Raw genomic sequence first — 17,583 nt, 5'->3', positions numbered from 1 at the left:
CCATATCCCACCAGGAGTGCAGAGGTTCCTTAACAATCTTAACAAGGTTTACTGAGTTATAATAGGAATTGTTTTTTCTTATTCTTTCAGTGGCTTTTCAGGAGGTTAGGAGAGACTTTATGAAAATACAGGGTACTTGTATGCTCTACCTATATTCCATATGCTCTGGTAAATTGCCATTCCAGTTCTCCCATGCAAATAACTGAAGGAAGTGGAAAAAACTTAAAAAAAAATCCTTTTAATAAAATGGATTTCTTTTCTGATGGGAAACCTGAGTAAAAATGTGGAAGTATTAAGTATAAAACAAGGGGATGCTGATTTATTGTCTGAAGACTGCTGTGATAATTGAGAACTCTGTGTTTAGGATTATTTACAGGAGGACTAAGTGTTACTGTTACTTTCTTGTAGTCAGTTCATCGGTGGCTGATAAGTAAAGCATGTAACTTTGTAAGGTGTTGCAGGCAAAGGGAATTTTTGCAATAATGTTTGCATTTTCACTACCTTGTCAAGGGACTCTGTAATTTGTACAGAAGAGAACTAGCTATACAAGGACAGCATTCACTGCTACATATACCAATTAAAAAATTTCGAAGGCATATTCTTGAGCAGAACTTTAGTGGTGGTAAGTTAGTTTAGCATATGTTTACGGTAAGTTTGTTAGTGTAGGAGATGTCACAAAAATGAGAAACTTCAAAAACTTGATCAAGGCATCAAGACAATGGGACACATCATTTTGACACAGGAATTTTTATGGATTGCATGAGTCTGGCTGTACTCCAGAATTAGTTCCAGGCTGAACTATGGTTCCATTCTGTATCTTCCTTCACGTTAGAAACCTGAGGAGTGAGTGGTTATTAACTGACCTGTATTACGTGCACTGTTTAAGCACGCTGAGTACAGCACATGATTGTGACTCTATTTTTAAGTACACTTCTCTTTTATGTGTTTTTCCTTAGAATGGTTCTGTAGGTTAGTGTTGGACACAACCTGTACACACAATGTGTGTGGCTCTAGAAGGGAAGTCACACTATCTGCCAGTGCTGAGCATAAAGAAGAGGGGAAGTTCTCTCTTCTTAAACTGTATGAAAAGAAGGTATGAACAAGCATAATATTTTTACTTTCTTGCCATTATAGCTGCTGCTTTTATCTCAAGAAAATAAATTATCAGTGCAGATAAGGTGATGGCTGAAATTCTCCATATGTTTCCATAGATATGCAACTTTCTGGCAGAATAGCACAATTCTTTGTGCAGGCAACTGAATCACCAGAACTAGTGGGCTAGATTAATGTGAGGAATTATATCTATTAATGTGAGGAATTATATTTAAATGTCTCTTTAGTGCTTAGGATATCTCTAGGTGTCACTGGCATTTGCCTGCCTTCCCACCTACCTTTTCTCCCTCTATGCCAATCCTTTTTGGGCTAGTTTCTGCTAGTGAAATACCCACAGAACCTATCAGTCTGCTTCTGAATTTGTGCCACCTGCCTGTTTCCTGACCACATCAATCCCTGTGGGGTTCAGCCCACATCTTAAAACTGAGGGAAATGTGTTCTCATCCTCTTTCTTTTCTGTCTTGCTTGTGGTTACAGAAAAAAAAGTGTAGAGAATATGTATAATTTAGTCAGAAAAAGGCCTGTTTTGTGGTGTTGAATCAAGCATTCCTTAGGGTTCTTACCTTTCAGTCAATAGATGTTGAGATTTTTTCGCCTGTTTTGGTGAATTAAAACATTTCACCAGGAGAATGATGTAACACTATCTAGGACTGGGGTTTTTGTACTTGGTGCCCTCCTACTTATGTTCCTACTAAATTTTCCCTATGCAGGGATAAGAAAAAGAATGATTTCTAGAAAATATATCTTAGGATATTTACTACAGAGGAAGGAGAGGTAGATGTATTTATTGAGACTAATTGGCATCTAGAAGGAGAAATAGTATTTTTTAAAAAGGAAGAAAATAAAAAGGTGTGTGTATACAGATGATGGGCAGGACAGTGGGAACCTGCTCGGGTATCTTGATGGCTGAATTTCTGCTGGGAGATGTAGGATAAAAATCTCTCAGCAGAGGAAGAACAGAAAACCAAGGCTGAGATTGAGCCATTTGTGACTGTGAATCTGTGTGAGTGTGTGTGTGTGCAGTCTTATACTGCACTTGTCTTTGTGTTTCCTAAGGGCTGGTTTAAGCAGCTTCCTGCTTAGTTTGCTGGTGTCTGTGTATTCCATTTCAATGTGCCTAGAGGCCTCTGATTGATTTATATGTTACTGCCAGCTTGAGACAGCTAATGTGGTTATCACCTCTAGCTGTTTACCCCACCCTTGAAGAGCTAAATAACTCCAGTGGTTCAGCAGCTGGTTTGTGAACAGCTCAAATATCAGCTCAGGGAGAATGAGGGGGACACTTGGACACAGTAGCCTCACCAGCTGTCTGAGGCTGAGCCATCTCTTCTTGTTCATGTGAGCCAGTGTCCCCTCACATGGCACAGAGCAGGTACAAAGCAGTTCTGTGGCCAGGGGCCCTTTTGACAGCTTAGATACACAAGAAATAAATGTTATAGTGCTGAAGGTAGCTGTTCTAGTATAGTTCATCTGAATGAAAATGCCTAAACCCTGTGTATAATGAGAAGCCTCATTTGCAGATGCTGAATTGGAAAGGATTGTTAAGATGAGGAAAGCCCATTGGGAGTATACCTGGAAATGGGCAGCTCAGGAGTGTCACTTAGAAAGCAAGACATCAGAGGCTGGGATTCAGTTACTTAACTGTGTAGCTGCTTCTGGACCTGTTTTTAAGATTCTTTTCATAATTCTAAGTGGAGAAATGGTTACTCTTTCACAGTATAGAGAATTCTAATGACTCAAATAGGCCAAGTAATGGGGCATTCTAACCTGTTCATTCCTGCCCCATTTTTGCAGCTGCATCCAGCCCAAATAAAAGTTAATTTCTTTAAGTGCTTACTTACTGCTTAGTGGATTTTTGCAGTGTGTCTAGAGTCACTTGACATAGGGTTCTCATTTTAGCATTGTGATTTAGAGAGAGAAGAGAAACTTCTTGGTACAGATGTCAATAGTATCAATTGCTCTGGGTTTCTGGGAAATGTCTAGCTGATACAAACTGTGTAAACAAATCTCTATGAAAAGCTATTTTAAATTAGAGTTTACACAGTTGAGGAAAAAAACTTATGTTTCCTTTTTCTGTCAGGTTAGAATTACAAAGGTAGATGCTTATAAATAAGGTTTTTTCTTGATTTTTATCTAGCTATTTTCCATTTCTTTCTCTTGTTACAGTCTCCATGCTTACATAACAGCTCTCAAGAGGAAGCTGCTAACAAGCCCACCTGATCGTTTGTGCCAGCTGTTGTAGTGGAGGCATGCTGGATGCAACTGAGCTCCACCTTCTCTGTTGAGGTACATTATTGAGACACCATAATATATGGCTCAGTCAGAATGATAGCTGCTTAACCTCTTGGTACTCTTTTCATTAATTCTTTCTTGGATCACTTATTGTGTTTTGTCTGTCACAAAACTGGGTTGAAAACTGCTCTGGGCATGGAATGTGTCATTCATTTAAACAACATCAAGGCACACTGTTCATGTTTAATTATTACTTTAATGTGAGTGCTAAACTGTTTTCAGTTACATCTAACAAACATGTTTTCTGGGACTGGTTGCTGGCTGACCTCAAGTAAGGGCATGTTAGGCTAAGCCTGGAAATGCTGCATCAAGCTGTCATCTCAAATAGAAGTGAGCTCATTCATCCTCCTCTGAACTATCATATAGATGAACTGATAGAAGCAGGATATATTAACTGCCCACCAGAATGAACATTGCAGTGTGCTGATTTATGATGAGAAAATTCTAGAGTAATCCTATTGATGATGCCGAAAAACATCTGTTCACCGTTGCAGTAGCTAAGCTAGGAATACTGTGTAGTAGATGAAAGCCACCTGTTCATGAAATCTTTCAAAACAATATATAAATATTGCTGTTGATGCTGTTGCATCAGTTCTTTTTTCAGGATATCCATTATGGCATGACACATTCATTTGGAAATGGTCAGAATAGTTATAGGCCCAGTTCCAGTAGAACATAAGCATGTGACCAATGCTCTTACTTTCAGTTGCTTAAGAAACCACTTTGATGTCATGTTTAGAAGTGACTGTCATGCTAAGGTAACTTTAATGACAGAGGGAAAAACATATCTACATATATTTTTTTTTCAGAATAAGATACTGTAGAAGGTAATGTAAACAGAATAAGATAGTGTAAACAGAATAAGATAATGTAGAAAGCAAGGTCTAAGCTGTGTTTATTTGATAGATCATTTTAAAAGAATAAGAGGAAACCACCACAATACCTAATGCTTTGGTTTTTGTAGGATTTGGGGGGTTTTGACATGCTCCAAATAAATTTCTTCTGAGCAATGTATTTTGGGACATCCACAATCATTTCATAAGGCTGGTTCATTCCAATCTGAAACTAAGTCAGAGGGCACATCCACTTCAATTGACCTATCATTCACCCTGATATTATCATTACTCTGTCTAAGTAGTTGTCTAATATGACAGCACTCCTATGAAGATGCAGACCTGACTTAAAACTTCCTACAGGCATGATCCTAAGGGTTGAGAGACTTGTTTGTTTCTAAGTAACATCTGTTGAGAAAATCCATTTTATCTGTCAGTGGATTTGTTTTGACATCTGAGACCAAACTTTCCTGGGTTCTCCTTTTTATTTTCTTCCTTCCTGTCTGTCTTTCCTGTTTCTCCACTGAAATGATGCTCATCACTATCCTTTCTTCCTGCCAGTGGCAGTGGGAGCAGCCAGCTGGGCTTGGCTTGACAAGTACCGAATGAAGCTTATATGTGCCAGGAATGTCTGCCTGTGTTAGTGACAGCCACTAGCTCACCAGTTATTGTATCAGAGTCTTTTGAAAGAGAATTTGTAAGTGGGAATGACTGTGAAACCAGTTGTCTTTTGCTGCCCTTAATGTAGAACCATTAAGAGCTTTAAAATTTCAACTCAACTTTTGAGTTTGAAGAAAGCTCTCTTTGTAAATTTCCTGGCCCAGAGTGCTCTTACTTCATGCTCTTGCCACGGTACTCTGTTGGTTTGTCGTGGTTCTAAGGAATAAATCCTGTTTTAAATTTCTTTGGTTTCTTATAACAAAGGGCTCTGGAGGAAAGAAAATCTTTTAATCCTCCCCGCAATAACCTGACACGACCTTCTAAATACACTATTAACTCAAAAATATTAACAATATTTTGAAGCTGTCTTAAGAAGAGCTTACAATAGAGATGGACCAAATATTTAGAAGAATAATTATACTTAGTTCTGAGGAAATTAGTATCCATAACACAATTACACATTTAAAAAGGGCTAAATGTTAAAAAGTATTTAAAAAGCCAGGCAGTAGGGTATTGTTCAGTAGCACTGGCAAAATACAGACAGTTTTCTGCATGGTCTTTCTAGGCTTGTGATTTCCTGACTGCCTTAGCACAAATTACTTGCCCTCTCTCTGTTCTTTAGAGACTCCAATCTGTTTTTTCTTCATAACTGCTTAGCTTTCAGAAGATGTTCATTTTTTTTTTTTTAATATGCTTAATACAAGATACTTCTTAGATCTGCAGGAGACAGTTTTCTGCAAACCTGGCCTCTCTGCTATGTTAGTAGATTGCCAAGAGTTGCACACAGCTTAGATATCAAGTAGGTGTTTTGTAAAAATTGAATACTGTTGTACTAGTATAAATACATTAAAATAACTAATTTGGAAAGAAAATTATAGCAGTAAAGAATCACAAAGGTAGCAACTTAAAATTAGGTATCCAACACTATACTCTGACTGGGGGCAGAAAGATAAACCTCAGCGTGGGATGAACAGCAGAAAAATTCAGAGGAAAGTCAGTAGGAAAAGCTAGAGGAAAAAAAAAAAATCCAGCTTGTTTTCTGTCTCTTTGGTTAAAATACCTGAATTCAGAGATAAAATAGGGGTTTGGAGCCTGAAGTTTTTTTGTTACTTTTATGCTTCTCAGGTATGCAGCAAGTAGCAATTGTGCATTCCCTCATAAAAATACTTGCTAAATCCTGCAGCCTTTAGTCAGTCATTCTCCATCATGAATTTCTATGAAATATCTGATCTAAACCTAGTGAAGCCAGTGAGAGTCTTTCAATTGCTTCAAGCACACATTGCAAAATAACAGCTAGATCCATGGAGGGACGTGGAGGATATGATGCCCCAGAGAAGGATGTACACAGGTATTCCCTGCTGCTCTGTGCCAGCTGGTTGCTTTGGAGCTGGTAGTAACCGTGCTGTCTGTCTGGAGAGGAGAGTACTCCAAGGGTAGAATTCCCACTTTGACTTCAGATTTGAACCCAGATTAGCAGCTCCAATGGAAGCATATGCTTGGTGCCAACTCCTCCTGGTGTAAGGACATTTTTGGGCAAGAAGTATAACACAGAATCATTAAGGTGAGAGTGAGAAAGAACCACTGCAGGTCATCTAGTCCAACCTCCCTGCTCAAGCAGGGTGCCCTGCTGCACATTATTCAGGATTGTTTCCAGACTGCTTTTGAATATCTTCAGAAAAGAAAACTCCACAGCCTCTCTGGTTAATCTGTCCAACACAGTAAAGAAGTTCAGCCTTATGTCTGAGTGGAACTCTTTGTGCTTCAGTTTCTGCTCATTGCCTCTTGTCCTATTGCTTGGCATTGCTGAGCTAAGCCTGCCCCCATCCTCTTGTATAGTACAGGGTGGTATCATGGGAGAAGTGTGGCAGGAACAGTCAGGTGGGACTTACCTGGGTCTTTGGTGTCCCACTTTTGCAGCCCAGGCCCTCTGTCATGGCAGAAGAGAATGGTTGGCACTGTGGAGTCAGGAGCAGCAGCTCCACTGTGGTACTGCAGTGCTCTAACAGCATGTCCCTGTTTTGACCAGCACAGTGGCTGTACTGTCCCTGGTCCCAGCCATGATCAGTCCTCCAGCAGCTATCACTTTCCCCCAAAAGCTTTCTGCTTTTCTTTGAGGATTGTATTACTGTCTCTACAAACCCCTCTCTGGACTGTCTTCTCATTCTTGTTACTTTCTTCTGACAAGAAGTAGTTATAACAAGCAAAGTCCAACTCCTGCTTCTGTGTTTGAGTCTGGAGGAGATCCCTCAGGCTGCACCGCCCAGTTCCTCCTCCAACCTTGTCATGCTAATTCGTGCTTTAGCTTGTAGCTTCTATTGTTATATTTACTGCTAAACAAAAGAAGTATTTTCTTGCTCCCTCACTTAGACTGAGTAGGAGATAGTTATGTCCACCAGCTTCCAGGAGCTTTGCGGCTGCTGGCTGCTCAGAAAGCTTGCTTGCTGAGCACCACCTCATCTCCAGCAAGGCAGGGTGCAAAAAGCCTGATGGCCTCACAGATTCAGTAATTTTATCCAAGCCCATATGGATCTTATATTATTCATGGCTTCTGATGGGCTGCATATTCCTCACTGATTTAGTGGTTGATTTGTGATGTTTTTCGATGAGTCAAATCTCTGTAATAGTGACACTACATCCATGTATGTGGTAAATGTGAAAGAAAACAGATGTCTATAAAAATCACTGAGTCTGATTTGGAACGATGAACAGTATTGTGATTAATGAGTACTGTGCAACTCATGTGTAGTATTTTTACATGATGGGATGGAAATTGCTTGTTTCACACCTATATGATTTCTATCTTAGTATTTGGATTCAGTCAAATAAAGTTAAGTATTGGGCTGCTTACTTGGGGAGAAATGGCACAGTTACTACTGAGTTTTGAAACTTCTAGTACAGTCATGCTACCTTGAATTCCCTTCAACATTGATTTTTTTTTCTGGCAATATCTGCACTGTGCTCATATGTAAAAGGAAAAAAACAGTAGCCAATGAGTAAGTGTCATCTACAAATGTGGAAAGATAGTGTAGCAGATGCTCCCCAATAGATTTCTCCAAATAAAACGTAAATGTTTTTAGTTTTGCTCTTGCAAGTTGCCTCAGACCGAAGCTAAAACATTTGCTGAACTCTAGATTAAGGACAGAATCCTAATGCAGATTTAATCAGACGCTGAAGCACAGAGTTACAAAATTCCTGAAATCGGAAGGCAAAGAATTTCGCAAAAATAAGTATCAGCCAAGTCCTATTCCTGTAAGACTGGAGGTTGAATAATGGAAGAGCAGTGGCAGAAAGTAATAGCTGAACACAGAAAAATGAAAGGTCTGACCCTATGAACTAGCTTTGAGGTCATGAACAGGATCTTACAAAATCAACACAAATTCATTACTGGAAGAAGCTAGGATAAAATCTTAAACACAGGGCAAGTGTGATGAGTCAGATCTGGTCAAGTGGTGTATACGTGCAAAATTCTGAATAAAAATAATCAAATTAACATGCAGTGAAGAGAGAATTTCCATAATGATGCCTGTAGTTTCCTGAAGAGACTTCTCTAGATTGCTAAGCATGGTTTGGACAAGTCACAAGACAAAAGAACTCCTGTTTTTTTGCAAGGCTCTGTGTGCTCTGTAGCAGGATTTTGGGAGATGGAGAGACAGTTTGCAGTGCAGACATATTCTTTTGTTGGATTACTTTCTTTGGTTTCAGGATTGAGGAACTCTCATATTCTGTAGAACCCTATTAAAATCATGTCCTCTGGCTTAAATAAAAACTATAGAATGTTCTAAATGCAGTAATGAAGATCTGGGTTTTGTTGTACAGATGTACATAAGATGTATGTTGGTAAATGGACACTGGGGATAGGTGTTAGATAGCTTTCATTTTTTGTACTACTTGTTGAAAGATGATATTTCTCAGAATAATATGAGAAGGCTTGGAACACTGATTTATTCCTGTTGGAAAATCATTCTGCAAATGACTCCAAATTGCAGTAATTTAGAAATCTTGAGGTTCTTTCTATATTTGGATTTGTACATTCTGCAAGCTTTTAGTTCAAATATATGGATCTTTGGCAATTACTTTAATTCTTGAATATAACTTTAACTAAATACATGAATGTACCTTACAGGGCTCAGGCTTTGTGAGACATTTCTGCTAAATCGGCTTATGAATTTTCTTTTGATGCGCTTAATTGTTGACAGATTTTTCAAAAGCCAACAACAGCTTGCTTTGCTAGCTAGTATTCACATGAACTGGATATCTTGTGAAGTCCTTTATGCAATTTGCATAATATTTTTCTTTTACTGTAAGATGAAGTGAAATCCTTTGTAGTGAACCTAACAATATTAGACATTGTAAAGACATCAATCCAAATAAAATTTAAAAACCAGAAAAATTACCCGCCCAGCCTGTTATTCATCATCTCAGAATATGCATGGCTAGAAAAAATAGACTTTTTAAAAAAAAAAATTCCCTCAGAGAACTATTTAGAAAAAGGTCCTAAATAATGATAAATGATAAATAATGATAAATGTGATCTCCTAGTGAAGATACTATGAAGATACTTTGCTAGTTTCTTCAGCAGTCTTGTAAATTTAGTTTTCATTTGAGATCCCTCAAGTCAGAAGGCATTACATATGCAAATCTATTCATTAAATCAATAAAATAAATAAGCCATTTTGTCCAGTCATGTGAAATAGATAGGTAAATTCTGCATCTTATCTACCCAGAAATTTTTGTTGTTTGTGGCAATAGTCTGGAATTTCTGTCTTTGAATTCTACGGTCTGCAGAATAGGTGGGAAGAGAACGAAATGTGAGCTAAGCAGCAGAATCTCTATCCATTATGATGGTTGCAGATGTCTGAGTGAAATGAAGCATGCAGAAGCCTCAAAAATAACTGACCCTGTTTTTCTCCAAACATTTCTGAAGAATTCTGTTCCGTTAATAATGCCTTAAAAGTAATAAAGACTAGCATCTGTGGATTCTAGCCAAATGAGGCCATATCCTACAGTCCTTGCTTTGTCTTAGTGGAGTAAATTTCCCATGTACTCATGATAAGATGGGGATGAAGGACTGAGTAAGGGTGGCAGGATGGGAAATGGTTTGTCTCCTCTGAGACTGCCCTTGCAAACTGCTGGAACCACAAATGAGCTCAGTGTTTAGCAAGATGGTGGATGCCAGCATGAAGCTTGGAAGTGCCAATTTTAATTAAAAACTGCATTTTCAAATCAAGTTCCTAGTTAACAAAGGGTGGGAAATTCTTCCCACCATGGAAGCTTTCTGAATGCTGTATTGACTGTCAAGATGGGTACAGCTTCTCCTTCCATAAAAGTCCTGCTGCCATCATCTTCCCCATCACTCCCCCCTGCCAGAAGAAAAAGACTACATTGTTTGTGGAATGTCTCCTCGTTCATGTCCTGCATTTAGGCCAGAATAGACAGATTTTATTTTGTCCTCCCCATCCCCCTTCCTTCATTGTTAACAATGGAGTGAACACATGAGATTAACATGGCTCTTGACATGGCTCAGTTGTTTGCCATTTGAAAACTACAGATTTTTTGGTTGTATAATTGTAAGAGGGAAAAAAAAAAAAGTATAAAAAGATTCAGTCATCTTCTGTTTGTTCCAAAGACAGGGAGAACAGAATACTAGGGGAGAGATGGGGGTAGCCAATAACAAAAAACAAATTAGTTTAAGAACCAGCATGTTTCCCTTACTTTAAGGAACACAGTAAACATTTCAAAAGTGCATGCCAGCTCATTATCTAACCCAGTCTTCATTGGCTTCATGAAAAACAGCAGCAGTTAAGCAATGTTTGCCAAAAGCAAATTTGGGTACATGCATTGCTAAAAAAATGTGACATCCGCTCTGTACAGGTTCCTTAATCTGCCATACAGGGACAAATCAACATTTCATCATTATTGTTTCTCTCTGTTTAGTCCTTTCATGATTGCTCTTCTAGTCTGTTTTGATCATTGTTTATCCAAAACTGTGGTATGACGTATGATTTGAATTGTTAGCCAGAAACAAATCTCTGCAAGCATTTAAATACGCAGAGATAGTTTTGGTTAATATAATCTCAAATGTAATATCTGTTTGCAAGTATCTTTCTTACAAATCTTATTGTTTAAAAAAACCTTAAATGGATGTGTAATATTTATGAATTCCTTTTTGAAGATTTAAGATTTGTCATTAATTTAATGCATTTTTAAAAACTAGCTTTGTTTTATAGTTCAGGAATAACACAGTATCTTTCTTTTTCAGTCAGTTTGGTGTATCATATGCAGTTTACAGCTATATTGTTAAAAATACTGTGACAAAGCATTTGAATATGCTTTATATTCAAGTATTGCCATTTATTGTGATAACAAATGATACAGCATATTTCATTAGTTGTTCCTTATAGATAAGCTACCCATTCCTTAGTAAATACATTCCTCTGTTTGTTCAAAATATATAAGTTTACAAATATTTTTCAATCATATTGAGCTTTGTTTCCTTTGGGAGTAACTCTTACTCAAGAGAAAGGCAAGCATCTATTGAACAATTGTTTTATTAAATAGCTTAAAGAAAAGTTCCCTTCAGAAACTATACACGATTTTCCCCAGACTCCCCACATTTTCTGGTGTGACTGTTTGGATCCTGTGGGCATTGATTTCTTTAATCTTAAGCCTCTGCCTTCAAAATTATCAGGTCATTTTAGTAAGCTTTATTTTGCTTTGAAATCTACATACTCTTCTGCCATATGTTTAAAATTCAGAGTTGCTGTGCAGCTCTGATCATTAGTTTTTCTATTGCACATATAGTACATCATACTTTTTTATGAGAACAGAAAAATTCTTGTTTACTTGTTTCTTGAATATAAAGTTTCTGATTTTTTAATTTTTATTTTTAAGAAATGGAAACCCTCTGATTCAGAATTTCTTAATGAAATAGGGAATTTTGTTAGTAGAAGATAATGCCACTTGCTTATGGTTTTGAAACATTTATCTCATTTTCCATGGGGAGAAAGAAAACAGCTGTTGAAATTAGGATTTCAAAATGGGAAAAAAAAAATAAATAAACACCCATTTGACATTTTATCAAAAGCTGGAAAATGCTGGTAAATTTTATCTTTGCTAATTTTCCCCTTCCTCAAAAATCCCACTTGTTATTGTTGAATTTGTAAATCCTAATGAGAACCTGGTGACAGAATGCAGATTGGATTTTCTTCTTTTTTTTTTTTTTTTTTTTGTTCAAGGGTGGGGGGGGTGCTGTGTTTGATTTTTTTTAGGTAATGTCCAAACCAGAGTATATCAATATGTTCCAATATTTATTTCAGGCTTTTCTTCGTGAAGCAAAGATTGCTTCAGTCAATGCAGTACAATCTGGGAAGGACACTGACATGGAAAGTCAAGGTGTTACGCTTTGAAAGCAGTTTTTAAACAACAGGAGAAGAGCATTGACATTGTTGGTCAAGATAACTGCACCTTAGTGTTGATTAGTGTCCTCTTATAGCAAATAAGAGGAGCAGTAGATGCTTGTACCAAAGGTCTCAGCACACTTTTCCTGATAGCAGCCAGCAGAAGGTGCCCAGGGAGAAACATAAGAAGCAGGGCAAGTACAGAGTGATTCTTCCAGCTTCTGACACTCGGCAGTTTTAGGACTCCCTGTGCTGAAGTTGCATCTTAAGCATTGTTTTTATGAACCACTGAGTGAAGAAGCAACAATAGGAACAATGGATCACTGTTCAGCATCAGTGGCAACTGCGCTTAGAAATAAGTAACAGTGCCACTTCAAAACGCTTGACATGGACAACAGAGACAGAAGAGCCAGGAAATTATGGTAGTGCTAAAGCCACACCCATGGCCAGAGGCAACATCTCACAGCTCCTTCAAGTTATGAACTCCTTGGGAGCTGAGAATCCCTGCCATGGAGAGAGGTAGGAGCCAAGCTCATCGTTATATAATGCAGCAATTTCTGCCCATGTGGTATCTTACTGGGATATGGTGTCTTGTTCTTCAGCGCAGGGGTTCCTGCCTGGGTGTTCCTGCTGAGATTTTTGTTTGGTGAGAGCTGGCTGGGTTTGCTTCATACCAATACATGATGCCACCAGTCACCTGATCTCTTGAGGTTGACTTCTGCATTCTCTTGGAGTTACTGTCTCATTCTCTGCTTCCTGTTCAAGGATCTGCTTCATGTAGGCTGAAAGCAATCCCATGTCTTTTCCTCTGGCAGGCCTCTTTGTGGCCTCCCCAATAAGTCGCTCTGCATAAGACTTGCAGCACAATGTTGCCCTAATACATGATCAGTGGTGTGTTTCTTTCCACGGAAAATCATTTGGAAAATGACACAATCTGAAGAATAATGGGAATTCAAAATCTGGTTCCAAATTTCCTCGTGTACCAGTCTGTTCCTCTTCATCTGCAGAAAGGGACAGGTGGGTTGCTGCAGAGGGCTTGGGAAGCCCCTCCTCAGTGAGCTCCACTGTTAGCCAATCTCTTGACTCTGCATGAGGCTGAGTTCCTGCTGAGTTCCTGCAAGTATTTTGCGTGCAGCACTTCTCCTGCAGAGTAGCACCATGCTGGGACACAAAATAGAAGGTCCTGTCCTGGTGTGAGCCCTGCACAGAATGGGAGGGCAGTAGTGATGGATGGGATCTGAGCTGTATTGGTGTTGCGGGTAGTTCCTGCTGTGTTTTGGAGACACAATGTGTGCGTTCGAAGTTTGCTCGGGGGTGTAGGGTAATGGGCCAAAACAGGTTTCTGAATAGTTCCTTGGGGCAAAAATAGCCCCATTCATTGCAGGATATAGCTCTGAGTGTAACCCAGCTGCCAGACCATCATCATCTGCATGTGCAGCTCTTCCTTGTTTTACTAAATTTTGCTCTCACAAGAATGTTACTGAACCCCGTGTAAATTTTTCTTTGGTAAGGACTGTGTTAAAGCATCAAAAATATCAGTAGCTGAGACTAGATAAGAATGAAAATTGTAACAGTGTCCATAGTAATAACAAATGAAATGAGTTTTTTCCTGTCACCTGTCTCCCTGTGCCTCAAATTGAGATGTTGTGAATAGCAGGCCTTGTTTCCTTATTGCAGTACGATTATTTTTACTACATCATTTATCTTTGTCTTTGGGAAAGAACAAATAGAAACAAAGCTTTGCTTCACATTTTTGCTTGAAGATAAACTGGGACATTTTAACAGACTAACTTTAAATAGCTGTTTACTTTTACATTGATCACAGCCAGTTGTCAGGGCTACAGCTACATGGCTAAACTCCCATACTTTTTAATAAGAACTTAGGGGTCAACATTTTTGAAAGTGTGAGAAGGATGGCATTGGTGCAAAGCAGTGGGTATGCTACCCACTTTGCCTGAGAGGACTGTAGGACTGAAAATACAGCTGATGTAGGTCAGTCCCAGGGAAGTGGCAGGGCACAATCTGTGAATTACACTGATGTACACAGTTAACGTGAAGAGAGTTTTTCTTTATTTTTTTTTTTCATGGATAAACTTTTACTACCTGCTAAATTTAGACTCTTAAACTCATTTTTGCAAAGCCAGTGCTGAACCACACCCTTCAAATGTGAAGAGCTATTGCATTAAATCATTGTGCTTCTCAGAGGGCTCAGTCAAATGAGGACAAGATTGAAGGCAGGTGCAATTTCCTTTTAGAAATTTGATAGATGGTGCTTCTGCATTCTGTAATCTGTTAGTTTTAATCTTTACAAAATACAGCTTGCATTCTGTTATAACTAGTAACAAATCACACATCTGGAACAAAGGGGAATGTAGCTGAGCAATATATTATATTTATCTACAATCTGGTTCAGATCCCCTGGTTCCTTTCAATTTTAACTGTGCAACAAATGTACTCCCAGTCTTCATTTTATCACTTGTTGTAACGTTTAACAAAGGTCATTGTGACCCAGAGGAAGCTTAAGAGGAAAGTGTTATGGTGGATCTTGGAAGTGGAATTTAGCTATGATGAGGGTGGGCATGAAGCCAAGCTCAGCTCTCCTGAGTGTATTTAATTTGTGCTCTTTATTTTTCCTTATGCCGGGCTGGATTCAATCAAGGACCCACATATATGGATGAGGCAGAAATGTTCAGTAATTAGTGCATCTTTCTTCTCTGATGCCTTTTTTCAAAAGAATACTTTAAATGGTTTACTTTTTCTGTGGTTGGATTGTTGAATTAATAACAAAAATGCAGCCACTGTTTAAAAGAAAAATCTTCCAGTGAATGCCTAAAATATTTAATTCTGTGCTTAGTAACCACCATCTTGTCAAATCTGATGACAAACTTTCTTTTAATGGGGATTTTACTTGCTCAGGTCACTAAATTCAACACCATAATGTCCTTATTTTTTTAATTTGTGATTTTATCAGTTTAGATGCTGCCTGCTTAAAGTCTAATTAGGCTGGTGCAAAGGAAATTATTTTTTGTGGTTCAAAAATGCCAAAGCTATCCTGATTTACAAAATATTCAGCTATAAATAATTGCTCATATTATTAAAATTTACTAGCAGTTATCTCAGAGAGATTTGTGCTATGCTTTGCCCTGTTTTTTGCAACAGTAGAGAACCTACCCATAAGGTATCTAGCCACATTTATAGCTGCTAGTGCTTCTGAGTACAAAACAGTCAGAAGGTTAATTTCTAAGAAATTATTAGAGTTTTGGTGTATCACATAGCTTAGAAAAGCTTTCTTAAGTTATTTTAAAGGGCAGTGTCATGTCTTACATGGTTTTTTTTTCCACATGCACAAGTTTTACTGGCTCTGTAAGACACTGTGGTGCTGTGTTTATCAAGTTGTTTATGCTCAGATTTTACTAATTTATGAATTAATGTACTGTTGCATTGATTATGATTTCTGTTTCCTCTGAGGAAGAAATAACCTACAGTGCCTCAGAAGTGTGCAGTCAAGAACATGGCATACGTTAATTATGTTTTTTCCAGTGAAAAATGTTCATGTTTTTGAAATATAATAGATTTTCTACCATTTCTCCAACTGCACTCAGAGCACTTTCTCTATCTTCTGTTATTGCTCCTGTAGTGAACTTACTTTTGCAATGAAAATATTTCAGTGATTGTGTAGCTCAAAATGTTCTAAATGTAAATATTCTTGTTTTGCTTCTAATTGCAACATATGCATCTTCTTGCATAGGAAATACACATACTACTATTATTGACATTGTCTTGTAGTGATATTTCAAACTGAAATTGTAGATTTCCATGTCTTTCTGTGATGATATTCTTCCTATTAATGCAGTTAGTTCTGGTCATTATTGTATATTTGGTCAATGGAAGGCCAAATTCCCTTTAAAAAGACACTAATCACATTAAAAATTGTTACCAGGCTGTTCACACCAGCTACAGGACATGTGTATCAAATCACAGTATATTAGTAATATGTTTTCAGTATGCTTTCATTTCCTACCTCCCTCCTACCATTGTGTATTGGGCTAAAAAAACAACTGGTGTCTCTAATCAAAGTAAGAAAATGTAGTATTCATGGTTTCAGGATGCCATGAGCAATGAACAGTACATTTCCTGTGGTTCTATGGTTAGTTTTTACTAAAGTGTATTACAAATGTAGCTCTAACATTGTCTCCAGTTAAAAAACAAAATAGGAAAATGTATCAGGCCCTTTATTTGACAGAATTACACTGAGTAAAAGTTTAACTATTGTTTCAAGGCTATCTTCTCAACAACACAACAGGCAAACTGAAGTGAATTAGAGAACAAAGTACAAATGTGTTGGCAACCAGCATTTCCATGAGTTAATTCATATTTCACTGTGTACTTATGGGATGCCATGGTGACACTTGGTTGATGTACACATGCTGAGTAGGTGAGGGAGGGGGAATCATGTCGTAGCATACTTCCCTCATGGACTCATGGCCCTTTCCTCATCTGTTGCAAAATCCAGACTCTGATTTTTACCTGTTTTATGTTCAGTCATCCATGTTTTAAGCAGTGCATTCAATTAAAAATGTTAGAATTTCACTTACCTGTGAGTAAACTGCTTAGTGTCTTGGCCAGTCTGACCATGGTAGTCAAGGTGACCATCTCACAAAAATCACTTCTGGTCACCAGTGAAGTTGCTGAGTAGTGAAGAGACTTCAGAGAAAAATCTAGGCCCTGTTAAAATTAGTGATGGTTTTGCTGTTGACTCTGATGGATTCAGAATTTGTAAAAATTACTTAAATATGTCCAAAGATCTGTTTTCTGAGAGCATTATGTGCAAATGGGTCTCTTCTGCAGTGGCACTGTGACCTGGGACTTGGGAGTTTGCAAAGGGCCAAGAGCAGCTCATTGAAAACTTCCTTTCTGGACCATAGAAACCAACAGGCACTTCTGAAAATACCAGTAAGAAGATGAATCATGTTATCTGATGTATCTTAGAACTTCTGATTAAGTATTTAAGAATTTATCCCTAAATATGCCAATTCTTTTAACTAAGTGACACATCACCACATTGGTTTTTTTAGTAGTACAGTCACATTTTATTATCTTCCATAATTCTGTGGAACTTGTAAAAACTTGTAGGATGAGCTAAATACCATTTTTTAAAAAAATTGCTATTATTATTTTAAATGCCAGAACAATCACAGAAGAATTTTAATCTTACTAAGGAAATATATATTTTAAAATATTAGTGCTTTGCTTCTGCTTGTTAAAACAGTATTAAAACAAGGTGTAAG

At 37.9% G+C, this 17,583-nt stretch overlaps 1 protein-coding gene across 1 annotated transcript in view; it reads right to left on the bottom strand.

Annotated features, from left to right (window-relative positions):
- The window catches only part of LOC146767406 (uncharacterized), a 99,333-nt gene extending 82,403 nt beyond the window's left edge, over positions 1–16,930 (bottom strand). Inside the window, exon 1 of the mRNA XM_085582394.1 lies at positions 16,891–16,930. Within this exon, the coding sequence (XP_085438520.1) occupies positions 16,891–16,930 (40 nt within the window). The remainder of the gene's footprint in view (positions 1–16,890) is intronic.
- Between the last annotated feature and the right edge of the window lie 653 nt (positions 16,931–17,583).

Source organism: Lonchura striata, chromosome 5 (assembly GCF_050655825.1).
Source record: "Lonchura striata isolate lonStrDom1 chromosome 5, ASM5065582v1, whole genome shotgun sequence".
NCBI classification, from domain to species: domain Eukaryota; kingdom Metazoa; phylum Chordata; class Aves; order Passeriformes; family Estrildidae; genus Lonchura; species Lonchura striata.
This window is presented reverse-complemented; position numbering and strand designations above follow the sequence as displayed.